This window comes from Dromiciops gliroides, chromosome 1 (assembly GCF_019393635.1).
Source record: "Dromiciops gliroides isolate mDroGli1 chromosome 1, mDroGli1.pri, whole genome shotgun sequence".
In the NCBI taxonomy this organism is placed as follows: domain Eukaryota; kingdom Metazoa; phylum Chordata; class Mammalia; order Microbiotheria; family Microbiotheriidae; genus Dromiciops; species Dromiciops gliroides.
Genome location: NC_057861.1, coordinates 7,842,650 through 7,868,705, shown reverse-complemented (window position 1 = coordinate 7,868,705; position 26,056 = coordinate 7,842,650). Strand labels below are relative to the sequence as shown.

Below are 26,056 nucleotides of genomic sequence, written 5' to 3'. Positions count from 1 at the left end.
GCTTTGGGGGTTAAGTGACTTGCCCAGGGTCACACAGCTAGTGTCACGTATCTGAGACTGGATTTGAACTCAGGTACTCCTGAATCCAGGGCTGGTGCTTTATCCACTGTACCACCTAGCTGCCCCCCTATGGAGGCCTTTGTATGAACAAGCTGGGCAGGATCAGGAGGGAGCGGTCTCAGAGAGAAGGGCTATCGGGAGTGGGATCAGGAAGGCAGGACCTTAGCTGAGACACTGAGACAGAAGGGAGGCAGAGAAGCCAGGAGGGAGAGCCCCCCAGGCTCGAAGACAGCTGTGGGAAGCGCCTGGTGTACAGAGCTGGAGGGTCTGGCTCTAGGCCCAGCGCACACTGTTGTGGTGATGGAAAGTGGGAGGAAACTGGAAAGCAAGGAGCAAGGACTTCACAGGCCAAGTCCAGCATTTCCTAGTTAATCCTGGAGCCGAGAGGAAGCCTACTGAATAGGGAGGTGACCCAAGTAGACCTGCACTTTAGGAAGAGGGTTTTGGCAGCCAAGTAGGGGATGGATTGGAGTGAGGCTCTAGTCCAGGCATGAGGAGGCGAGGGCCTGCCCCGGGGCAGGGGTAGCACCAAGAGGAGAGAAGGGGCTCCAGTGGAGACACGTAACAGAGGCAGCAACGAGCAGACCTGGCGACTGATCACATGGAAATGAGAGAGACCTCGAGGTGACACCCAGGTGGCCAGCCCAGTGCCTGGGCGAATGACGGGGCCCTTGGCTGTAATAGGGAAGTTTGGAAAAGGAGAGAGTTTGGCGGGGAAGGAAATGTCCTATAGGCAATTGAGATGTCAGACTCGAGGTGGGTAGAGAGGTTTGGATGGGGCGAATGAATCTGAGAATCATCAACGTGGAGATGAGCTGATGGACACCAAGTGAATTAGTACAGACAGGGAGAGAAGAGGGCCCAGGGCATGGCTTGACTGAGAAGCCCACAAAGGAGACAGAAGATGTGGCCAGAGAGGGAGGAGGAGAGCCGGGAGAGAGATTGCGGCATCCCAGAAGCCAGAGAGAAGAGGATGGTGGCAGTGTCACACGCAGGCTCCAGGGAGGCCCGGGCTCAGCGCTAGAGAAGGCTGCACGGTGCGGGAGGAGGCCAGACGGCAAAGAGGGAGGAGAGAGGGGCCGGGGCGTGGCCATGTTTGTGGGCTTCAGGCCTCCCGGAAATACCTAAGAGTGACAGAGGGCGGTCAGTCTGCTGGAAGAGACGGGATGGGGCGGGTGAGAAGCGAGTGCCCTCCACAGAAGCAGGGCCAGGTTGGATGGTGAGTAGAGGTGACTGAAGGAGGAGCAATGGGTGAGCAGCCCTGGGCAAGCTCCCGTGGGGGTGAGGCTTCTCGAGGCCTCTCCTGGCCTCCCTGCCCACCTCTGGTCCCTCCCTCCCACTGCCTTTCAGGCACTATTAAACCCGACGTGCCCCAAACAGGCTTATTACCTTGTCCCCTACACCCTCCCCACCCTCCCCGCTGCCCAGTCTCTAACCCCAGAGTCTGTCAGTTCTACCCTTGTAGCCTCTGGTGTGGAGATGCTGGCGCAATGGGCAGGTTCAGGCCTTGCGTACGTGAGGCCTGAGCTCAGACACGGCCTCACACAACCTCTGCTTGTCTCAGTTTCCTCAAATATAAAATGGTGCCAACAGCACCTGCCTCCAAGGGTCATTGTGAGGCCTGCGTGAGTGAGAAGGTGTAAAGCACCATGCCTCGCACACAGTAGGGGCTTACTAGCTGCTCCCTTCTCTCTTCCTCCCTCCCTCCCTCCCTCCTTCCATCCATCCATCCATCCATCTACTCTCTTTGACACTGCCAGGTTCCCTGTGCAGTGGCCTTCTGGGGCAAGGCGGGTCTCTGCCTCAGTTTCCTCCATCCCGTCTTCCACTAAGTTGTCAGCAATCTTCCTAAATTGCAAGTCTGACCATGCCCCAACCCCACAATTCAGTCACCTCCAGTGGCTCCTGTAGCCTCAAGGACCAAATACAAAGCCCTCGGTTTGGCTGGGCCCACTCCTACCTGTCCAGCCTCTCATCATTTGCATGTTGCCTCCCCTATTATAGACTAAGCTTCCTCTCGAGCAGGGACTGGCTTCTGCCTCTGTTTGTATCCCTAGGACAGTACTTGGCACATAACAGGCACTTGATTAAATGCTTGTTGACTGACTGCCTGACCTCCTAGGTGTCAGACTTATGGGCACTAAGGGGGGGTGTATGTGGAGAGCTATCTGTCCTTTTTCCCCTTCCCCAGGGGCAAGTGACCTAGAACTTCTAGAATGACATACAGACAGATTATACAAATGTCCCTGAGTGAGTGTCTTAGACATAACCGAGCAGCCACTTACTCTGAGGGTCTGTCTTGGTTCTTTGTCTGTCGAGGAGCACCCTTCCCCTGTGCCTGCCAGCACCTGCCAAACCTCCCCCCCCCCCCCCAGCAGTAATGCTCTCTTGCCTCTCAGGTGAAGGTCATGAGAGGCCTAGACCATCCCAACGTGCTCAAGTTCATTGGGGTCCTTTACAAGGACAGGAAGCTGAACCTACTGACAGAATACATCGAGGGAGGCACCCTGAAGGACTTCCTGCGCAGTGTGGTCAGTGGGCTCCCGCCTGACTCTGGGGGTTAGGAGCACAGCTCTGGCTTTGGGGTGGGAGTTGGCAAGCATCAGATGCCCAGGGCATATATGTACTGGACAGAACACTGGGTTTGCAGTCAGGACCTGGGTTCAAATCCAGGTTATTAACACTAATGGAAGAATAGCCGGTTTAGAACCAAGTACTAACCTGTGTTTAGCAGAGAGAGCTTTGCACGGAGAGGTGTGGGGCTGAGGCCCCTCTGTGTCACTGAGGCTGTGTGTAACCGTGGTCATGTTCCTCGCCCCTCTGGCCTCAGGTCCTCATCTGTCAAATGAGGAGGGTCAAGGTGACCTCTAAGTTCCTTCCAGTTTTGATGATCTGAGAATCTCCAGCTTTTTCCTGCCCCTGGTCATCAGCTCTCTCGCCTACAAAATGAGGGGGTTGGGCCCCATGACCAGGGAAGCTTCTGTCCCTTAGTGATTCCAGCCCGAAGCCCTTGAGTGGGAATAGGACCCAACACAGAGAGACTGTCCTCCTGTAGCCGCCCCATGTGACTCCAAGGGCTGCCCTTTGTACTGACAGTCCTTGTCCTGCAGGACCCGTTTCCCTGGCAACAGAAGGTCAGCTTTGCCAAAGGAATCGCCTCGGGGATGGTGAGTATGTCCAGAGTCACCCGAAGGTTCCCTGCAAGCGAGCTGTTGGTGAAAGGCCTAAGAGCTGGGACCAAAGGCAATATGGCGCCTGGGCTGAAAAGTCTTTGGCCAGTCCTTCACTTTCTGCCCTCCTCTGAGCCTCCCTCACTCCGTGGCCTTAGCAGTGATGTCAGGAATTGCCCAGAGGGCAAGGACAGGGCCTTGGGTTTGACTCCCAGCATCCAATGTAGTATTCCTTCCTTCACTCTTTCCTCTCTCCTTCCCTCCCTTCCTCCCTTTCTTTACTTTCTCCCTCCCTCTCTTCCTCCTTTCCTCTTTCCTTTCTCCCTCACTCCTTCCTTCCCTCTTTACTTCCTCCCTCTCTCCTTCCTTCCCTCTTTCCTTCTTTTCTGCACAAATCAGATCTGGGTTCCAGTCCCAACTCTACCACTTAGGAGTTTTATGGTTGTGGGAGAGTGAGGGAAATACCGGCAGAACTCTGATCAAAGGGAGAAACAGATAAGCCTCATGAGGAAGCAGATTGCTACTAGGGTTCACACCGAAAAGGCTTCCTAGAGGAAGCTATAGAAGAGCTGAACTGTGAAAGATGGGCTTTTGATAAGCCCCTGTAGGTGGTGACAGAGACCAGGACAGTCCGTGTAGGAGAGCTGAAGTGAGCAAAAGTATGAAGGCAGAGAATCACCAGCCTTGTAGATGAAGCAGGGAACAACCAGAAAGACTAGAAGACAGAGGCCGTGAAGGAGAAAGAGGCGGGAAGGGCAAGTTGGGCCCAAAGATAGAAGGCCCTAAGTGCTGGGCTGAGGAGCTTGTCCAGAGTTCAGTACCATGAAAGAGCCATTGACGGTTGTTGAGCAGGGGAGTGACCCGATCTGGGCAGCTGCTTTATTTATAGCAAGGCTAATCTGGATGTAGATGAATAATCTAATGTAGGTGGATCTGGTTCGGATCGCCAAGATTTGTCCCCTGGGTTGGAGCGCTGACAGGGTGCTGGCAGTGGGAATGGCAAAGAAAGGACAGGAGATCATGATGGGAGCTGGGGGAGGATGTAGAATTTCCAGGGTCTAATCGCTGAACAGAAATGAGCACAGAGAGCAGGAATCCAAGATGATTTGGGGCCTGGTGAACGAATGGTGGTGCCCATCACAGACCAGGGGCGGCTGGGAGGAAGTTGGTGGTGAGTTTGCTTTGGAATACATTGAGTCTGCAGTACCTGTGAGAAATACGCAGCAGGACTGGAGCGTCGGACACAGACAGACAGAGGGACCCACTGGGCTTGGCAACGAGGAGGCCACTGAGGCCAGCTCAGAGCATGACTCAGGAGCATGCGGGAGAAAGCAGGTTTTGAGGCATGCAAGAGTCAGTAGTTGGAGGGCAGTGAAAGCAGTGAGTGCTGACTCCCCTCTTATCCAAGGCCAGGGGTGCCTAAGTGAGAGCTGACCCTCACAGAGGGGAAGAGGGTCCAGCTGATATAAAACAAAAAAGAGCAGCCCAGGCGTGACAAATGAAAGAGAGAGTGGAGGGGCAGCTTCAGGGAGGAGAGACCTCCTTCAGCCCGCCCCAGGTGCACAGCTGTGCTGGGGGCCAAGAGGAAAGAGACAGAAAACAGCCAGATCTGCCCTTGAGGAGTCTAGGAAGGGGCCAGGATCTGGAGCCAGCGTGAGAGCTGCCCCTCTGTGCCAGGGAGTCTAGAAAGCTTTCCTGGCAGAGGCAGGGCCTAGGCTGCAAGAGAAGGACGGAGCAGCAGGCCCACTGGCCAGCCAAGAGGCTGGAATGGGGGGGGCGGGGCTTCCAGGCCTGGAGAGGGGGCCACATGAGCAGGCTCAGAGGCTGATGGAAGAAGGCAGCCCAGTGAGGCTGCCCCTTCAGTGCCCAGATGAAAGGGGGATTGGGGGCGTTTTATTCTGTGGTCATTAGTGACCCTGAATGGCATCGGCTTGGTCAGGTCTGTGCTTTTAGGAAGGTTATTTTGGCAGCTCTGCCAAGGATGGATTGGGGCCCATTGGGGGCAGAGAGGTAACTTGGGAACCTGTTACAGTGGTCTGGGTGAGAGGGGACAAGGGATAGGGGACCTCCGAGCATGTTTGTAGGCAGGAAAGGAGCCGGGAGAGAGGGAGAGATTCGGGCTTCTAGTCCAGGGGGATCCTCACCTTTTTTGTGCCATGGACCCCTTGGATTCTCTGACGGAGCCTGTGGACCCCTTCACAGAAGAAAGGTTTTAAATGTAGCAAATGAAGAAAAAACAAATTCATGTCGCCTTTGAAATTGCTCCTAGGGCCCCCAAGTTAAGCACCCCTGTTCTGGTGGGATGTTGGAGGAGAGTAGGGAGAGGGGAACGTCTTAATATGGGCCCCCAAAAGGAGACCCTAGAAACATGGAAAGAAAAAAGAAGGAAGTACTGATAATCAGGACAGTTTTGAAATTAACATGAAGCATATTATATACCTTTTTTTTTAAAGCAAGTGAGATGAAATGGAGATTTCATTTCCTATAGGATACCCTTTTGTATGTTCTGTGGGTATAGAGATACTCATTTGTAGAATTTAAGTTGAGAATAAAATTTTTTAAAAGATTCAGAAGGGATGGAACATATTCTGGGGTTTTTTGTTGTTTGTTTTTCTGGTTTTTTTGTTGTGGGGCAATGAGGGGTTAAGTGACTTGCCCGGGGTCACACAGCTAGTGTCAAGTGTCTGAGGTTGGATTTGAACTCAGGTCCTCCTGAATCCAGGGCCGGTGCTTTATCTACTGCGCCCCCTAGCTGCCCCTAAGGGATGGAACATATTCTGAAAAAAGACATGTGTAAGACATAACTTTTTATACTGAGAAGTGGGAAAGCTGAGAGAGCTCTTGGTGAGGTTGTCTGCCCAGAGGGAGGACCAGGGTAGGGTGGCAGTGCTTGAACCACCAAGATTCCACAAGAAAGAGGGAAGAAGAATGCTTAGGCCCTGGACAGCTTAGTGGGCAACTTTGTCCCACAAGGTCCAGCCGTATCCCCCAGCATAATGGAAACCGCAGGTGATGGGAGGCCCAGAAGCACTGTGGGGCTGAAGGGAGCATGTCACCCAGAGGCAGCCGATAGAGCCGGAGAGCAGGGAGGGCTTGAGGGCCTGGCTCCAACACAGGAGGAGCAGGGATGGGGATCACGGAGTGGGGGGGGAGTGAGGATGGTGGCAGTGTCACCAAGGAGGGGGGGGCAGGTTTCAGGCGATGGGGAAACCAGGACGAGCCCTGACCAGAAGGACTTGGCCCCTGCCAACGTGCCTCCCTGCTCCCTCCCGTTTCAGGCCTATCTGCACTCCATGTGCATCATTCACCGAGATCTGAACTCCCACAACTGTCTCATCAAGCTGGTGAGTGCCTTTGGGCTCCCCCAAGACGCCCATCTCTCCTGAGCTTACTCGAGCTCCCCTCCATGAACCACTACCCTGGTCCCAGACTATGCCCTCATCTTCACCTCCAGCCCTGGGTCTCCTTCACCAACCCCATCAGAGGTGGCACCATCCTGGGACCGCCTTCAGCGACCCATAGCCACCTGCAGAAGGCCCCCAAGTCCCCGGGGAGGAGTTCTCCAGCAGCCAGTGACGTGGGGTGGGAAGATGACTGGACGCTAGCCGGGAAACCTGGGTGCGCGGCTCCTAGCTCTAGCGCTTAGAGCCGCCTGACCTCGGCCTCCACTTCTCTGTAGAATGGAGGTTTGATGCTGAGACTGCCCACCCCCAGGAGAAGGCCTCGTAACGCCCCCACACTCTGAAGGGGCGAGCTGTTCTTGTGGGGAAACCTGCTGGCTGGGTGGGTCGGTCACGCCCCTGGATTGTGTCTGTCCAGGATAAAACTGTTGTGGTGGCTGATTTTGGCCTCTCGAGGCTCATCGTGGAGGAGAGGAAGAAGCCCTGCTCAGAGAAGGCTTCCACCAAGAAGCGCACCCTGCGCAAGAGTGACCGCAAAAAGCGCTACACAGTGGTGGGGAACCCCTACTGGATGGCCCCCGAGATGCTCAATGGTGAGATAGGCTCCCAGGCCAGCACCGTCTGCCACAGGGGGTCATGGGAGGAACTGGAGCTACAGGGTGGGGTAGACCGAGGCCTCCACATGGCCTTTGGACCCACAGCATTATCACAAGCATTTCTTCCCACCCCACCTCCTTAAGAACTGGAACATGGCTCCCCTTTACGGACCAGCCTCCAGCAGCCACGTAGGCAGGTGAACTGCCCACCAAGCCCATAGCCCTTCTCCGGTTGTTTTTTTTGTTTTTTTTTTTTTAGTGAGGCAATTGGGGTTAAGTGACTTGCCCAAGGTCACACAGCTAGTAAGTGTTAAGTGTCTGAGGCCGGATTTGAACTCAGGTACTCCTGACTCCAGGGCTGGTGCTCTATCCACTGCACCACCTAGCTGCCCCTCCGGTTGTTTTTTTATACTTGCTGCCCCTGCCTGGTAGTGGGAGTGTGTGTCTGTCTGTCTGTCTTCCTGCCTGTCTGCCCATCTGCCTGTCTGCCTGCCTGCCCATCTGCCTGCCTGCCTGCCTGCCTGTCCCAAAGGAGCGAGCTCTGGCTCAGCAGATTTCCAGGCCCTCACAAGCCTTTGAGAAGAGCGATTTGCAAACACTCTTGGGACGAGAGTGGCCGCTGAGGCAGGGCTGAGTCCAGGTTTTCTGAGCCGAATCTTCTTTCCTCTCTGAGCTCAGGTACAGGTCCTGGAGCTTCTTGTGTTCATGCCCTCTCTGCCCGCTGCCCCTGAGTGTTCTCTCGAGGTTAGATGTGGGGCCGTGTGAGCCTGGGCTGTCCCCCGCAGGCAAGGTTGTAGAGTCATTTGTGTCCCTTCTGAAAAGCCCTTGCCACCTTGGGGGCCAGGAGCTATTTTGCTAGAGAAAGTCCTGCAGATTCCAAACTGTGCCCTGTGAGCGCCCCCCAGCCTGGTGTTGAGGACCAAGACCAAAGTCACTCAGTGCCTGCCCTAGTGGCCCTCCTCGCTTCCTCCCGCCCGCTCAGCCTTCACCATCTCCCTGAGGTTGCCTTCAGGCCCCGACTTTGAACTTCAGCCCAGCCCTGGCTGCAGAACAGAGCAAAGAAGTTCTCACCCCTCCCCTTTCATGTTCCCCTAGGAAAGAGCTACGATGAGACCGTGGATGTCTTCTCCTTTGGCATAGTGCTCTGTGAGGTGAGTTGGGCACAGCGTGCTCGGACCCCGCTCTGCAGGAGGCAGCAAGGGCCGCACTCTGGCTTGGGCACCTTCCTCAGGCCAGTCGAATAAGACTGACTCGCTGCCCTGGGGAGGCCACAGCCTGCTGAGACAGACAAGAGTTCTGTACTCGACACAGTAGCCAATAACACACTCCCATCCATGTGGCCGTTCTCTGCCAGTGCAGATCGCAGCCCATCCATTTAATTCAACCAGTACTTAGTACAAGGAAGGCCCTGGACTCAGTGCTGGGGACGCGCTGCCGGCCTTGGGGTCAGGGAGAGCTGCATTCCCAGGTGCCCTTGTATGCCATTCCCACCTGGCCAAGCTTTAACTGAGATTACTCACCCCCATCCCCAGCCACCTCCTCGAGTCCTGCTCACATGCTGCCAAACACTGGACAGAGTCCCCCAGACACGCCGTGGGGCTCAGCCCAGGCTTGTGATTTCATCTCAGCTGGGCCCTCACGGCCCCGGGGCAGCCCCTTTATTCTCCCCTGGCTCACAGTCTCCACTGCACCTGGGCCAGACATCCCTGTAGCCCTCTCTGTGACCTCCCGACATATTCCCCTCCTTGCCTTGAGCCTTTGGTAAAGACGGGGCTAAGCTTCCCGTAGGTAAGGCCTTCTCTGGGAGCTGGCTGCCTCCATCATCCTCTCTGTTTCTCATCTTTAGTCTCTCCCTTTTCACTGGCTCCTTCCCTGCCACCTGCAAGCATGGGCAGGCCTTCGCCCAACCCAACCTTACCCTTTAAGTCTCCCTCAAATTGGATCCGATATCGCCTTTGTCTTGTAACTGCACTTCTGAAGGGCATCTGCCTTCATTGCCTCTCCCTTCCTCACCCCTGCCATTCACTCCTCAGTGCCTGGCAATAGACCTTCTGAGACGGTTCTCTCCAAGGTTCCCATGACCTCTGAACTGCCCAGTCCCACAGTGTGTTCACAGTTGTCTTCTGCACCTTTGTGCAGCTTCAGTGCAGGCACGACTGCTTCTGTCTGACTCGTCCTGCTCGGCCTCATTTGGAGTCCCCTTGAGCTAAGCATGTCTAAAACGGAGTGTGTTGTTAGGATTCTCCCCAAGAGCTGATTGGCTGCCTCCAAAGGCCCCCATCTCTGTCTTTGGCACTGCCCCCCTTTTAGTCAGCCAGGTGTGTCATCTTGCAGTTGGTCACCCTTGACTCTTTCCTTTCTGTCCATCTCTAGAACTTGGTGGTCCTTGCCCCCATCATCTCTCACGTCTTTCCCTTTCTCTCAGCTGGCACGACCCCTACTCTAGTGCAGGCTTGCTGATTGTTCTCTACTTCACGGGTCTTCCCTTGGGGAAAGAACCCTGAATCTGAAGTCAGGACCTGGCTTCCAACGCCTCTCTGCCACTTACTACCTGGGCAGCGCTGCTCATCTCCTCACCTCCAAGTTGAGGGGAGAGGCCACATGGTCTCTGGGGCACCTCCCAGCTCCGAGTCTGTGATCTGTAACCTTGGGCTCGGTGGCCCCTAGGGCTCCTTTGAGCCTGTGAACCCCATTCCAGTGCCTCCTCCACCCATCATCCCTACCCTCCTCAGAAACCTTTGCTGGCTCCCTGTTGCCTCCCAGCATCCTCAGTCTTCCATCTAGCCCCACCTACTGACCATTCCACTCTTGGTTTCCAGCAGTACGCACCACGCCCACCCTCCAGTGCTCCCTCTTTGGGAGCTCTGAGCAGTTGCTCAGGTGGTTCCCCCATGCCTGGAATGCACTCCCTCCTCCCCTCTGCCTCAGTGAATCCTTCGCTTCCTTCCCAGTGCAGCTCAGATGCATCCCCCGCCACTCATCACTTGGTATTTCTTGGTACAGTATTTGTATTATCCCAGTGGAAACTAAGCTCCTGGAGGGCAGGTCTCTAGCACGGTGCCTGGCACACCAGAGAGCTGACTCAATGTTGGATTGGATCTGAGATTCTCAACTGAGAGCCAAGGTGTGTCTGTCACCCAAGGAGTAAATGCTGGACTGTGTTGGGGAAGACAAGCTGGTCAGTATGGAGGGGGGTTCAGATAGGGGCAGAGGAGAGCGGGGGCTTCCTGAGACTCTGCTGGTCTTCCTCATGTTCCCACCAAAAAGCATGCCCTTTTATCCAGCTGCTGGTGACTCTCCCTGCCTCTCACCTACAGATCATCGGGCAGGTGTATGCTGACCCTGACTGTCTCCCCCGAACACTGGACTTTGGCCTCAATGTTAAGCTTTTCTGGGAGAAGTTTGTGCCCACAGACTGTCCCCCAGCTTTCTTTCCCCTTGCCGCCATCTGCTGTAAACTGGAGCCTGAAAGCAGGTGAGTGGTGGTGGGGAGGGGCCTGCAGGACAGTGTCTTGTGCGCTCACTTCGAGGAAGGGCACGTTCATCTGGAAGGCCCTCAAGCTCTCGAGATCGATTCTTTGAGGCAGCAGGATAGAGCCAGAGCACCTTGCTTTTGGAGTCAGAAGGCCCGAGTCCCAGGTCCACCTGGACCCTTTGCTTAGCTTCATAACCTTAGCCAAACCTGCTTGTTTCCTCATCTATAAAATGGGGGCAGCCTCATAGATTTGGTTGGTTGGTTTTCTATATTAATTTTTTGGTTTTTGGCAGGGCAATGGGGGTTAAGTGACTTGCCCAGAGTCACACAGCTAGTAAGTGTCCGAGGCTGGGTTTGAACTCAGGTCCTCCTGAATCCAAGGCTGGTGCCTTATCCACTGTGCCACCTAGCTGCCCCATTGGTTGGTTTTCTTATTTTTTTTCTTTTTTCTTTTTTTTTTTTGGTGGGGCAATGAGGGTTAAGTGACTTGCCCAAGGTCACACAGCTGGTAAGTGTCAAGTGTCTGAGGCCGGATTTGAACTCAAGTCCTCCTGACTCCAGGGCCAGTGCTCTATCCACTGTGCCCCCTAGCTGTCCCCTATAGATTTTTGTTCTGAGAAGCATGCTTGGCAGTCACCTTGTGCCTGAGGGAGCTCAGGCCTTTCCCAAGCTTCGTGGGGCAGCCCCAGTGGTCACCAGCTGGCCTTCGAGGCCTGCTGTGGCGACCACAGAGGAGCCCTGGCCCTGAGGTGCTGCTCATCTTCTTTTGCAGACCCCCATTCTCCAAACTGGAAGATTCCTTTGAAGCACTTTGTCTGTACCTGGGAGAGCTGGGGATCCCCCTGCCCTCGGAACTGGAGGAGCTGGACCACGACGTGAGTGTGCAGTACGGGCTGAGCCGAGACTCCCTTTCCTAAGCTCCCCCCGGCCACCAACAGTGTGGAAGGAGAAGCGCGGCAGCCCAGCCACCTGCAGGGCGGCCCAGGGCACCGCTGCCCATTTCTGGAGCAGTGACCCAACCCGTTTGGCCACACGGAGGTTTCCGGTGGATCCATGGCTCCCTTTGAGAGCGGAAAAGGCCATTTTCTGCTACTACCTCCTCCTCTGGAGGAAAACGTGCCCAACACTACTGCTCAGGAGATAGAGCTTGGGGGGCATGCGGGGTGCCCCTTCACTGTCTCCAGACTCAACCCTCAACTGCAAGCTGTGAAGAAATGCCCCCACTCCTGGCCTGGGCAAATCGGCCACTTTGGGACTGGCTGGGAACTGGGCTTCTGGGACAAGGAAGCCTGCTGCCTCTTTGAGGGGCTTCCGACCCCAGTGCATCGGAGGAGAGTTCCCCTCCTCCCTGGGTCAGATGCCTGAACTGCCCACTCCCTCGGGGCCTGGTCTTGTTGCTGTGGTGGACTTGTGGGAGTGAAGCGTGGCTGGTGTGGTGCTGCCCTGTCTGCCCTCCCCTGCAGGGAATTTCCCAGACTGTGAGAGGTCATCTCTGTGACTTTACCAGCCTGTGTGTGAGCCTTCTAGCAGGCCTCAGAGTCTCCAACACCTCGACTAACCCAGGGGTCTCGACATTGCAGAGAAGACCAGGCCTCTCCCTGGGAACCTAATCATGGGGGTGCCCCTTTCCCCAAGGCAGGCTCTGCAGCAGGAAGCTCAGAAAGCCCCTTATGACGGTGGCCAGGGCCAGCTGCTAGCAGACCCGGCCATAAGACTGCAAGAGACCCGAGGCTGATGCCCAGGCAGACGGTCCTGTCCCTGGGCACCTCCAGCACGATGGGGGGACCCTCATGCTGATGAAATCATCTTCAGCCCTCTGGGGCGGTGAGGGAAGCAGAAACCCCACCTGAAACTTAGCGAGGGACATGAGCCCCCGAAGCAAGGCCAGCTCACCCTCTCAGACTCCCGGTGCCCTTTCCCTGGCCGGCCTGGAGCTCAGCCCCTCACTCATGGTGGTAGATCCCCAGCAAGGCTGCTCCTCCCAAAAATGGATCCAAAGGAGCAGCCGTGCAGCCGGAGTGGCCTGCTCTGGTGATGGACCTCCAGGTAGACACTCTGCTTAAACAGTCAGGGGATCGGGGCTGGGGTGACTGAGATGGGGGGACAAAAACATGTGAAATAGTGCTCAGAGGCCTGGTGGATTGTGGGACTGCTTGTGTTGCCTTTTTTTCTAATGAGTTGTGTAGAGTGGCTGTAGGCCTCAGGGGACTCCTCGGGGCAGGATGTGCTAGGCCTGATGGGGAGGAGAGGCCCTTAGCAAAGTCGGATGGGAGAAGAAACTGGCCTGAACCCTCTCCTTCCCAGAGAGGGCAAGAGCCAGGCTGCTTCAGGGCAAGTGTGAAGAGGGGCACCACCCCAGGCAGCGGGGTCAGCTTCAAGAAATGAAGCCGCAAGTGTAGCCGATGGAAACAATATTAAAATGATTTGGGCTGTGGATCAGAAAGGTGTCACTGGTACTTTTCTTGTTGGGAAACGCTTTGGTTGGGCAGTTAGGGACCAAGAAACCGGTTTGGACGTGGCCCTGGTGACCACAGAGATCCATCTGCCCCTTACTACCCAGCTCAGCCAGCTCTAGCCTTCCCTCTGGCTCTGACATCTCCCATTCTCAGGCCCCTCCCACTCCCATGGAATGAAGTGAATTTGGTCTCGTCTAGGCCTTGTCTCCTTTTCTATAAAGCCCTTCCCCGCCTTGGCCTAGGACGGGCTCAGCCTTGTTTGGAACCTGAGTCACGTATACAGTATATTCATGTATTTTCCTCTGTGCCAGGGCTGATGTAAGGATCAAACAGCACTTGACACTGCCCGGTCCCTCGCTGGTGCTCGGCAGAGACTTGTTCCCCTCTCCTTCTGCCCCGACCCCACAAACAGGACTCCAGCCTCCACACTGCCTGGGCTTGCCCTGTCATCTTCTTGGGAGCGAGTCCCAAGGCTCTTAGTCTAGGGAGATCTCCTGCCCCTTTCTTCCATGCGGGGAGCCTGGCTCAGCTCAGAATGCCAGGCCTGTTTCTTGGGAAACTCCTTCCTGGGTGCCAAGGTGGGCCAGTGCCCCAGACCCCTGGGGACCCAGACGAGCATGAGCAAGAAGTAAGATGCATGCCAACTGCCAAGGCTGGGGCCTGCTCCCCCAAGCAAGAAGTAAGATAAGTGCCAACTGCCAAGGCTGGAGCCCCCCCCCCCATAGGCCTGTCATCCTTGGACGCCCCCCGCCCCCCCCCCCCCAAGTGATTGAGGGGTGGAGCTGGAAGGGCCCAAAGAGATGGTGACCTGTCTAAGGTCACAGCAATGAGCAGAACCAAATTCCTCCACACTGTATCAAGCCTCTTCCCTATGACAATGCCCTCAGAGTTCATTGTGAGCAGGCCTCCCCTCCATTAGCAACCCTGGGCACCAGCCTGCCCCTCGATGGTGTCAGTGGAAGGCCATAGCCTGTGGCCAGGCAGGTGCTCCCGGGGTCCCAGAGGGCTGCCTTCCAAGCACGAACTCAAGGCCGGGGCCTTCCCAAAGGCTGACAGCACAAAGCAACTTTTGTCCTGTTTAATGTGTTTTTACCAAGTTGAATCCAGAGTGGCTTCCTGCCCACGTGGGCAGGTGTTAGAATGAGGTATATAAAACGCACAGAGAAATGGTTAAAAAAAGTAGCACTAACACAGAGACATCCCTTGTGTGCAGTGCACATGCAAGCCAGGTAGAGGGTGGGATGCCAAGGGTCAGCTCTTCCGCCCCCTGCTCCAGGGCTGGTGCAGGCACACAGACTGACATGCACGCACACAGACTGACACACATGCACACAGGCTGATGCACACGCACACAGGCTGACACGCACGCACACAGGCTGATGCACACGCACACACACAGGCCGACACGCACGCACACAGGCTTACGCACACAGGCTTATGCACGCACACAGGCCGACACGCACGCACACAGGCTGACACATGCACACGCTCTGACACACACACACCCCTGGAGCTGCTTGGATTTAGGGGCTGAGGAGCAGGGGCAGGTTTTGTGAAGCCCCTCCCTCTCTCCTAAGGCCTTATGAGGAGCAGTGAAAGAGTTGGAGGAGTGATTGGAGGTCTGACACCCCATGTGAGCGGCCGTCTCTCGGCTACCATCCGGCCCAGCTGTGGACTTCAGAGGTGGGGGGGCAGGGGCTGGTAAGCCCCTGTCTACGTTTCCCCTACGTTTCTCTGGCCCCTCTGCAGTAACCTCCGGGGGGGGCATTGAGAAGATCCAGCCATGGGGATTCTTTACTGCCTGCGTCTCTGGTGCCTTGGACAACTGTGAATCCTAAAATGCCGTCATTGTCTCCTACGTCATCTTGGTCAGAGCTTCTGGGCACCCGCGCCCAGCCCTCGGTCTATGGAATGTGCCATCCACTCTCTTCTCTTCCTTTTCCTTTTGGCCCTGGGCCGCGGTTCCCCGAATGGTCCTGACGCCTCCATTCCTAGCTCTCCTAGCCCGTGTCTCTAAGTGCGTGAACTGGGCTATCGGCCCCTAGGCCACAAACACAACAGGGAGGCCACCTTCCAAATCGCCTCAACTCGCCAACTCACCCTGATGTGAAGTTCCTATTTTCCCTGAAATACGAAGGTAACAGTCTATATGTGCCATTCACACCCCGAGAGGTGGGGACAGGGAGGAAGCCAAGGCCGTGTGGAATTCTGGAGCACAAAGGGAAGAGGTGAGACTGGTCTCTGTCCGTGCCCAAAGGACAGAGGCCACCCTGTCCCCTGCCGGAGTTCTGTGGGAGCCCTGCAGACAGCACCCCTCCAGCACCCATGGGCAAAGTCCTGCCCTAAGGGATGGAAAAGGAGCAAGTGGATGACCCTGCCAGAGAAGCAGGGCCCTTGGTCGAGTCCTCTGTCTCCGGAATTCACCCCAAAACACCATGACAGAAGACCAGGGCCATCCCCTGCTCTTGGGGGCAGGGGGACAGCAGTGTCAGTGTGGACTTTACCCACTGGCCACCAGCTCAGGCCCCAGGCGTGCCAGCCTGGCCCATGAGGGGAGCACTACCGTCCCTTGTCTCCTCCCCAGGAGTCCGGTGCGTGTGAATCACAATCGTTTTCTCATCCACGATCTCGCACGCAGGGTTTGCAAAGGCAGACAAGGGCAAGGTGATGCGCTGCATCTCCCGCTCGTAGGTTTTCTGTTCACGATGCTCTTTGAAGTCCTTCCCCCTGGTGGAAAGAAGGAAAATGAAAAATACCATCAAGTCTAGGTTTCTGCCTGGATCCCTTCTTTCACGTGAGGCTGGCACCAGCTTTGGCAGGCGCGCCATCCCATCCGAGCAGCTCAACAAACAGTACTAGGTGTGGCAGCCTCGTGGTCAGCGTATGGGGCACAAATGACCAACAGTCCCAGTTCTGGGCTCCGACTGTTCACTTGCTGACTGTCCTCTAATATCCGGCTTTCCTTCCTAGCTCTGTGGCACCTACTGATTTCTTGCCTCATCTCTTGTCATTCAGATCTGTCATCCTCCATTCTGGTCTCCCTTCTGCTGGCCAAGGCAGAGCCCTCGCCATGGACCCTGGCTGGCCCCTTCTGACTTCTCTGGCAAACAGGCCCCTCCATCACCCCCCTCTCTCTCCCTGTCAATCTCTCCCTATCTCCTGACCCTTCCCCTGGTCACCTACCTCAGTGATCCTCCTCACTCCCCCCCATATTCAATACTCCAGCTTCTACCTTCCTAACACTTCATTTACATTCCCTTCTCTTCACGGAGCAGCCACAATGCTCATTCAGGCCCTCAGTGCCTCTACAGACTACAGCAATCCCCTTCTGTCGGAGGGACAGCGATGCCCTGGACAGTCACAGGGACATCTGGAATGGGGGAGAGATGATGAGTCTGAGATGCCTACGGGACGTCTAGCTCAAGATGGGCAAGAGTCCTCTGGAGATGTGACTCGAGGCTGGATCCATTGATTTGGAAATCATCCCTTGCCATCAGTTTCTTGTCTCTTCCCACTCCTCTCAGTTGCCAAGGTAATGATATTTTTTTGGTTGGTTTTTTAGTAAGGCAATTGGGGTTAAGTGACTTGCCCAGGGTCACACAGCTAGTAAGTGTCAAGTGTCTGAGGTTGGATTTGAACTCAGGTACTCCTGACTCCAGGGCCTGTGCTCTATCCACTGCGTCACCTAGCTGCCCCCCAAGGTAATGATTTTGCTAAAGTGTAAGTCCGACCATGTCTCACACACTCACACAGGCATTTCACCTGGCCCCTCCCTCCCTTTCCGGCTCACACTGATCTAGTGGGATTTCTATCTCCCATCTCCGAGCCTTTGTCCTGGCTATATCTGGAGCCCCGCCCCCTGCCTGCCCGTGCACCGCCCCTCCTCCCCCCCCCCATGCTTGGGATGCTCTGGCTCCCATTAAGATTCAGATCAAAGTCTGCCTTCTGCAAGGGGCCTTTCCTGTTCTCCCAATGCCTTCCCTATCAGACTTCCCGCACCATCTTTGTCTGTATCTAGTATGTCCCAAATTCCTGCCTGTATCAGCTCCCTCCCTCATTAGACCGTGAACTCCTTGAGGGTGGGGGCCCTGTTTTTGCCTTTCCTTGTATCCTCAGCATGTAGCACAGTGCTTGGCACATAGTAGGTGCTTAGTAAATGATGGTTGAGTGGAATAGAAAGAGGAGCAAGAGTCAAATCTTGCCTCTGAAACTTAGGACCCGCATGATCCTGTGCCAGTTGCTTGATCTCTCCTGTGCCTCAGTTTCCTCATCTGTAAAACAAGGGGTTGGCCCCTGAGGTCCTTTCCACACCCAGAGGGAGGGCCTTGTGGCTAAAGGATCTCTGAGGTTCTGTCCAAATTCCCCCCATTTTATCTTGGTTTCTATGCCAGAGTTGACTGCCCCAGCCTGGTAGCAGATCAATGTCTAATCTACTCCGATGACCCCGGAAAGATGTGTGATCTCGCAGCTCTGGGCCTTTCCTCTGCCCCCCCCACCCGGGCTGTGGGCTGGCCGGCTCTGCACGGGGTCTCCCTCCCTCTTGCCAGGGGACCAGTCCATCTTCCTGTCAGATGGTCTGTTTCTTTATGACATCAGTAACTACTGGGGCTTGCTCGAGTTTGGCGGTTATGGATTAGCTCCCCCGCATCTGACAACCCCCTGGGGAACTGACAAGTTCCTAAGCGTGCAAAGGCAAGCCAAACTCTGGAGCCTTAGTAACCCCTCCCAAGAGCAGATGCCCATGGAGAACCCGGCCTGAAACAGCTCTAGATGGGGTTCAGAGCACCTGGGTTTGGATCCCATGCTCTCCACCACTGACTATGTGACCTTGGGCAAGTGTCTTTAACTCTCAGGGCCTCAGTTTCTCCTTCTGTAGGAGGGGGCTGGACTCAGCACCTCCAAGTTCCCTTCCAGACCCAGGATTCTGTGATCTTAGCTACAACAGCAGGAACCAGGGACTGGCTTTGGGGAGCATTTGGTAGGGAAGCTTTAGGAGCATCTTCGACCAAAGGAAATGTCGACGAGGGCCTAGGCTCCAGTTTTTCCATCACAGGATTTTTTTTGGGGGGGGTGGGCAATGGGGGTTAAGTGACTTGCCCAAGGTCACACAGCTAATAAGTGTCAAGTGTCTGAGGCTGGATTTGAACTCAGGTCCTCCTGAATCCAGAGCCAGTGCTTTATCCAGTGTGCCACCTCGATGCCCCACCATCACAGGATTTAAAGGGGCCCTAGCAATCATCTAGTCTGACCTCTTCATGGGCCAGAAATGGAAACTGAGGCCCATTGCAGAAGTGAGATTCATACCAGAGTCTCATATCCCCCTCTAGTTTCCTTCTTCCCTCACTTAAGTCACTGGCCCAGGCCTAGCCCTTTGGCACAGCCTCCTGGGGCATGGCAGCTCCAGGAGGAATAATCAGAAAATAAACAAGCAAATGCTGCCTGGAATCCCTCCCCCTGCCTGCCCTCTGCCAGGGATCCCCAACATGAGGTAGGCGCTGCCCCACTGACAAGAATGTGGGGACTAGCCTGGCATGCCAGGGGCACAGGAAGCCCCAGGGACACGGACAAACTCTCCAGGTGCTCAGCTCCTCTCAGTGGGAGGTCCCTCCATCTGGTGGCCTCCCAGCACAGCCAACTCTGTTTCAAGTGGAGAAACTGAGGCAGCCATTGGCCCAGCGCCTGACAGGAGAAATGACCAGACCCCTGGCTCCTAGCATTCACTGGAGCCTGATCCACTGCTCTAACCTCCTTTCTCATGGCTTGGCTCAGGGGACAACAAGAATCCCTTGTGTGGCCAAGGAGAAACAAACATTGTATTCACCGACTCTCCCCTCCTTTCCTCAGGGGGTGGAGTGGGTAAGCTTACACTTTTTCCTTGCCTTTTATCAGTGAACAAGAGCTACCCTGGAGTTCTGCCCAGACCTGTCACTATGGGCAGGGAGAGGGGAGTGGCATTTATGCCCTCAAAGACCAACCTGCTAAATCCCACAGCCCCTTCCAAGCAAATAGCCCCCTGCCCACCCTGGGCAAAGACTGGGGCACAGGGAAGCTCTGATGCCCACCATCCAACGGCCCACACCCTCCATCCCATAGATCTGCAGTAACCCAATTCCTGCCTGGCTCAAGGGTCAGAAACAGGAGCCAGACAGCAAACCGGGCAGGGACAGATTGCCAAGGGAGCCAGCCTGCTGGTCTCAGCGGATGCCCTGGCTGCAAACCTCCCCCGATTCCTTCTCCCAGGCCAGAAAAGGTACAGAAAAACCTCGTGAAGTCAGCACCAGCTTCTTGGGTCTCCCATAGCAAACCTAGATTCAGCCAAGCCAGATAAGCTGGGGCCTCGGGGCCAGGGAGCCTGCTGCTGACCAATGCTGTGACCCCAGACGAACACAGCCCATCAGTACGTCTGAAAAGTTACTCGGACAAAGTAACCGAAGGGATGACGATGATGCTCGTTTCTGGTATGCAGTCACCCTTCACTCCCACTGAGTAAAAATATATTTTGCAGCCTTTCAGGGGTGGAGGGAAGCCCCGAGGCCAGCCCTGAACAGGAATCCTACCCTAGTGATCATCCTGTCTCTGCCTGAAGATCCCCCCCAAAGCGGGGGAGCCCCCGGCCTCCCCAGCCTGCTGGGCTACCTTTGGACGTTTCACCCCCTCCCTGGGACACCTCCCATCCCCACCCTGGGGCCGGCAGACCCAGCCCAATCCCTCTTCCATGTGCAGAGGGTGGTCTTAGAGCCTGGGGCCTTGGTGGGCTGGGCTGCCTGGTTTCTCTCTCTGTAAAAGGGTTAAATCGGCCTCAGGAGGAGCTTGGGTCTGAACTCAATTCATTTCCTGTTCTCTGGCTCTTAAAGGCTCCACAAAGAGCTTACATTGGATGAAGGTGTGGCGGGCAGAAAAACAGAGGCTGGCACTGAGCCCAGAGATGGTGCCAGCGGCCTTCCTGGGGCCTGGAGATCTTATCCCCCAGGAGGCAGAGAGGTCAGGTGTGAGGGAGGAGGGCTTCTCGACTCAATCACTCCCCAAGCATTTCTTAAGATCCTACTGTGGACCAGACACTTCACGTCGTGGGTGAGCTGAGGTGACCCCCCACTCACAACCCTGTGCATCCTGCCTCCAAGCTCAGCAGAGCTGGAATGGGTCAAGGGTCCCGGAGGAAAGCATCGGGTATTAATTCTTTTCTGTATCCCTCCACAGTGGCTAGAACGGTGCAGGCACCTTTGTCTCAATAATCATACATCCAACAGGGTCAAGGGAGCCCAATGCAGACTGGACGACCCCCTGTCAGATCTCATACCGCTGTTTATTCCTTCCACACTGGCCACCTTCCAGTGTCCTGTGGTGGTGGGTGGGGCAGTGACCCCACGGGCTCTCCCACGGGGAGCTGGTCACTGAGGCACACCTAGCAGGGGTCTCCTTCCATATCACACCCCTCCAACCAACCTGAGTTGCTTTTTTGTGACTTCTCTCCTTCCCAGGTTGCCCTTGATGGTCACTCTAACCAGCTCTCATTTGAATATACTGGGGGAAGGGGAAAGGACATGTCTTGATCCTGTACACTACATAAAGTTTAAAAAACTCCTGCCCTCAGGGAGCTCACATTATGTCCCCCTACTTTTCTTTAAGACTGGATCTTTAGGGGCAGCTAGGTGGCACAGTGGATAGATCATCAACCCTGGATTCAGGAGGACCTGAGTTCAAATCCGGCCACAGACACTTGACACTAGCTGTGTGACCCTGGGCAAGTCACTTAACCCTCATTGCCCCACTCAAAAAAAAAAAAAAAAAAAGGCTGGCTCTCCCTCGTGGGCCCAGTCCCACTGCTGATTGGCATGCGAGCTCTGAGCTGGGCTGGTTCACTCCTCCTTAGGTAGCCTGATGGGATCATCTCATCCAGCTCCCTCAGGAAAACCTCAGAGCACCCAGACCAGCAGCCATAAGGACACATGCCCTCCTATACATTAAAGACACCTCCCTCAGAGGTATCTGGTCCAAATTTAATCCACCCCACTTGTTTTACAGAGGAGGAAACTGAGGCCCAGAGAGGCCATGCAGGAAGTAGGCAGCAGGGTCAGGATTTGAACCCAGATCCTCTGATCCATTACCACCGCCTGTCTGAAGTGTCGCAATTGGCCAGGACTGGGGGAGAAGCTACTGACCTCTTGTAGACATAGCCCAAGACGATGCCAGCACCAATGACCACGATGACCACCGTCATAGCGATTCCCAGCACGTAGCCTGCCGAGGAAGAGGACGACATTGGTGAGCGCCTCCGGCCGGCTGAGCCAAAGCAGGGAAGGGGCCGTAAGGGAGCCCTGGCGGGATTGGGAGGAGCGACCGGGCGTACCTAGCGTCCCGAGGTCCTTCTTCTCTGACCTCATCCTCACTCTCTGGCTGGCGCCGACCACGGGCTGCACCGCTGCCGACTCACTGTTAGAGGGCAGAGAGTCCGCCACCTCGAAGACTTCCCCCGCCGCCCCTTTGGTTTCCCGAGACGCCGCGGCGTCCGTGGTGAGGGGCGACGCTTCCTGAGTAGGGGTCCCTGGAGATGGAGAAGGAAAGTGTGGGTGTCGGGAGGTCACAAGCAATGGGGTTGGCTCGGGACCCCTCCTACAGAGGGGAACAGAGCAGATGGGCGAAGGGGTCCCTCCACACACCAGGAACGGATGGGGATGGGCATCCTCAGAGAGGGCACCGAGCCTCAGAGAGAGATGCACTCACACACATGCACGCATACACACGCAAGAATGCCCCGGGGAATGCACTAGTCAGAGCTGCCCTGGGCTCAAAGGATGCATCATGCATCTAGCATCAAAGCTGGGCTTTGAAATCACATCGCCACTGCTTTTTCCATTAGACACCCATGTGACCCTGGGCAAACCTCTGTTTCCTCACCCATAAAATGGGGGTAATTATAGCACCTGACAGCCAGGGATGCCATAGGCTCACGTCTGTAAGGTGTTTTGCAAACCACAACCTGCTGGTTAAATGTTAGCTATGATTATTACCGCTACCTCCCCTCACTAACAGGCTAACTGTAAAATCAGCCATTCCCAAGCTCCATTTTGCCTGGGGTCACCTCATTATGTTTGAGATCACAACAGGCTACCAGATACCATGTCTTTGTTTTTCTTTGTCTCCCTAGCACTTGGCACAGTGCTTGGCACATAGTAGGTACTTAAGAAATGCCGACTCGACTCGTTCACTGACTGAGATTGCCTCGATGTACTGTGCAGTAGGTTAGAGGTCAGAGATTCAAATCATGGTTTTGCCTCTTACTAGCTGTGTGCCCCTGGGACTAGGCACCTTCCCTTGGCCTCAGTTTTCTCAAGTATGTGTGGGGGGATCACCTGATGGGAGCATGGATTGGAGGGCCAGACCAGGAGCTTACTCAGCTGGGAGTCCTGAGCAAGGATTTTCTCCCCCACTGGGGTGGACCATCTTAAAGGTCACAGAGGACAAGGTTTGGGAATGGACTACCACAAACTCCATGACTTCTAGGAAAGTTTCTGCCTCTCCCTGAGCCTCAGTCTCCCCATATGTAAAATAGACTACCTATAAAGCGGACTACCAGCTCTGACATTCCCTATTCTAAAAAACCCTTCCCAGCCCTGACATCCCCTGTTCTCAGGCTCCTCCCGGCTCTGTTCTAAGACCCTCCCAGCCCTGACCTTCCCTGTTCTAAAGCCCTCCCATCTCTGACATTCCCTTTTCTAAACCCCTTCCCAGCTCTAATATTCCCTGTTCTAAGGTCCCTCCCAGCTCTGATATTCCATGTTCTGAAGCCCCTCCCAGCTCTGACATTCCCTGTTCTCAGGCTCCTCCCAGCCCTGACCTTCCCTGTTCTAATGCCCTCGCATCTCTGACATTGCCTGTTGTAAGGCCCCTCCCAGCCCTGACCTTCCTTGTTCTAATGCCCTCCCATCTCTGACATTCCCTTTTCTAAATCCCTTCCCAGCTCTGATATTCCCTGTTCTGAGTTCCCTCCCAGCGGACATTCCTTGTTCTAAGGCCCCTCCTAGCTCTGACATTCCATGTTCTGAAGCCCCTCCCAGCCCTGACATTCCCTGTTCTCAGGCTCCTCCCAACTCTGACATTCCCTGTTCTAAGACTCTTCCTAACTCTGATAGCAGCACAGTGGAGTAAAAATTTGGAGTCGAGAACCTTGATTCGCGTCCTGGCTCCACAACTTTGTCCAAGTCTCTTTCCCTCCCTGGGCCTCAGTTTCCCTATCCGTAACACTGGTTGGTCTCGAGGTTCTCTGGGGCCCCTCCAGCTCTAGATCTGGGATCCCATGCTCCGAGGCCCCTCCTAACTGGGACCTTCCTTGCTCTTCCTCGCCTCAGTTTCCCCACCATGTCCCTGCCCTGCACAGGTTCGTTGAACACACTTGTTTACCAGCAGCTCGCGAAGGATGAGCTCATGGGGAGTGGCCCCGGCGGCCAATGGGCTGTCAGGGACAAGGCCCAGAGACAGCCGCGGCCAATGAAGAGGCGGAGGGGGCGGGGCCTGGGGCGGGTCCAGAGGAGGGGGCGGGACCAGAGCAAGGCTAAAGGGAGGGTGAAGAGGCGAGGCAGCTCCTGAGGGCGTGGTGTGGGGCGGGGCTAGACGCTAGGCCAATGGCGGAGAGGCAGAGGCGGGGCCGAGGCGGCCCCAGGGTGGCCGCGGCAGTACCTGAGCATGGGACGGGTTCGCAGCGCCGCTTCTCGGGGGCTCCCGAGGAGCCGCTCACGTAGCACCAGGGCCCCGCCGCGTCTGAGTCAGGGTTCCGGCAGAAGCTGTGGTTCTCCGCTGTGGTTCTCCGGGCCGGGGCCGCTACTGGGAAGAGCCCGAGAGGGGAGGGGCGGTGAGGGGCGGAGCCACGGAGCCCCGCCCCCGCCGAACCCGAGCCTGACCCTCTGCCTGTGCGCTGTGCGCGGTGCGCCTCCCCAGAGAGCTGCCCTCACCTCCTTGATCTCCTCCTTCGCCTTCCTCACCTCCTCTTTCCTCTCTCCTCTCCTCACTCTCCTCCTCCCTCATCTTCTCCTCCACCTTCCCCTCACTCACTTCCCTCCCTCAGCTCTTCACTCCTCACCTCCTCCATCACCTTCAGCTCCTAACCCAAGTCCTTCATCTCTTCCCTCTCCATTCACCCCCTCATTTTCTTACATTCTTCTCTCCCATCTCAGCACTCATCCTCTCACCTCCTCATTGATTCTCCTCCCTCACCTCTCCTATCCCTTCACTACTGACTCCTTTCCTTCACTCTCCCAACTCACGGCTCATCTCCTCCTGCCATATCCACACCCGCTGATCCCTTTAGCCCCTTCCCATCCAGCCACTCGAGCCCTCGCTGACCTCCACCAGCTCCCTTCACCTCGTTTACCCACCATTCACTCCCCTTGTCCGGCCCTTCTCTCACTCATCCCCTACCCAGTGACTCTCCCTACTCCTCCCTCTCTTACTCACCAGTGGCAAGAGTCTCTGTCCCCTGGCTTTGCACTTCCTGCCAATTGAGGCAAAGCAGTCCCTCTGCAGAGAATCTCTGGTCTGCCTGGTACAGACGTCCCTGGTCCCAGAAGCAGCCTGTGAAGAAGAAGGGCCCTCGCATCTACAGGGTGCAAAAACACTATAATGCCTGGGCCAGGGACGGAGACAGCAGAGTATAGGGGTGAAGCACCCTAACTTTGCAGTCCGAAAACCTGGATAATCTCTGTACCTTTCTGGGCCTCAATTTCCCCATCTGTAATGCACTAGATAAAAAATGTAAGGTCCCTGCCCGCTCTAAGCCTGCCGGGTGCCTGTGGACTCTCATCTCAGCAGTCTATGCTGCCTGGAGGATGTTGGTCAGTGGGTGGGCATCCAGCTCCCAACCCCCCCCCCGACCACCCCCGCCCTGCCCTTAGTGCATGGGACAGTTGTTCCTGTTATATAAACTAGGCATAACTCCAGATCCACCCCCCTCCCATCTAAAGCCTTCAGCTGGAACCCTTCCCCCGCCCCCCCAACGCAGCAGGAAACGAGAAAGAGAAAATGTACTGAAGGAGAGCTGCCGGGCCGGGAGCGCCCAGGGCTCCAAGCTGCCCCCTGCCCAGCTGCAGCCGCTGGCCTGACAGCGGGAGGCTGAGGACTGCCTGCCCCGCTCCGGGCCGACAGCGGCATCTCCAAGATGTACCACCCGGGGGCCGGGGAGCGCAAAGACTGAAGATGTTCGCAGCCACAGGCAGCCCCCCGCCCCAGGCTGCTCCCGCTGCCTTTGTCCCGATGGCCAGGGTGGACCTCAAGCCCCCTGGACCCACTGCCCCAAGCTTGAGCTGCGAACAGCGTGCCCATGGCTGGGCAGAGGCAGAGCGCAGCGCTTTCGTCGCTCCTGCCCCCCGCCCCACGTCTCCTGCCCTCTCCCTAACTCCCCGTTAAGTTGCTGGGACGGACTGGGGCTCACCTCCCCGAGAGCCCGAGGCTGCGCCCAGGAGCGCGGTGCCCAAGAGCAGCGCGGGCCCCCAGGGCAGGGGCAGCTGCATCCCGGGGCGCATCCTCGGGTAGGCTGGGCGCCCCGGCCGCCGGTCCTGAGGTTGCCTCGGCCAAGCGCTTGGCCGCTCGCTGCCCGGTTCCCTGGCCCGCCGGCTGGCTGCGGGTCGGTCCGAGGCTCGCCTGGGCTGCTCTCTCCTGGTAAACAGCTTCCCCCCTAGCCGGGGAGGGGAGGGCGTTTGCAGCAGCAGCAGCAGCCCGGCAGCTCCTGGGTCCTAAGGCGCGCTTGCTTCTCCAGCTCGCCCCGCCTGGGGCGCAAGGAGACTTACAGGTGCCAGCCCCTGCGCCCCTCCTCCAAGATCCTCGCCCTCTCCCCAGAGACGCGCTGCTGTCCAGTCTGAGAACAGGACGCTTCCTCCCGGCAGTCTGCAGCTAAAGGGAGAGAAAACGG

At 56.3% G+C, this 26,056-nt stretch overlaps 2 protein-coding genes across 3 annotated transcripts in view; one reads left to right on the top strand and one right to left on the bottom strand.

Annotated features, from left to right (window-relative positions):
- LIMK2 (LIM domain kinase 2) overlaps positions 1–13,141 on the top strand; it is a 71,616-nt gene extending 58,475 nt beyond the window's left edge. For both annotated transcript variants that reach the window (XM_043975278.1, XM_043975280.1), the window contains 7 exons: positions 2,460–2,591; positions 3,171–3,227; positions 6,509–6,574; positions 7,050–7,224; positions 8,323–8,378; positions 10,545–10,702; positions 11,475–13,141. In XM_043975278.1, the coding sequence (XP_043831213.1) occupies positions 2,460–2,591; positions 3,171–3,227; positions 6,509–6,574; positions 7,050–7,224; positions 8,323–8,378; positions 10,545–10,702; positions 11,475–11,619 (789 nt within the window). In that variant the 3' untranslated portion in view covers positions 11,620–13,141. The remainder of the gene's footprint in view (positions 1–2,459; positions 2,592–3,170; positions 3,228–6,508; positions 6,575–7,049; positions 7,225–8,322; positions 8,379–10,544; positions 10,703–11,474) is intronic.
- Positions 13,142–14,222: 1,081 nt separating this feature from the next.
- On the bottom strand, positions 14,223–25,830 carry PIK3IP1 (phosphoinositide-3-kinase interacting protein 1). The gene is made up of 6 exons (XM_043974995.1): positions 25,580–25,830; positions 24,607–24,723; positions 23,833–23,976; positions 21,506–21,700; positions 21,318–21,396; positions 14,223–15,885 (listed from the first exon to the last, which is right to left on the bottom strand). Exons 1-6 carry the CDS (start codon positions 25,668–25,670, stop codon positions 15,678–15,680), a joined length of 834 nt encoding a protein of 277 aa, XP_043830930.1. The 5' UTR covers positions 25,671–25,830; the 3' UTR covers positions 14,223–15,677.
- Between the last annotated feature and the right edge of the window lie 226 nt (positions 25,831–26,056).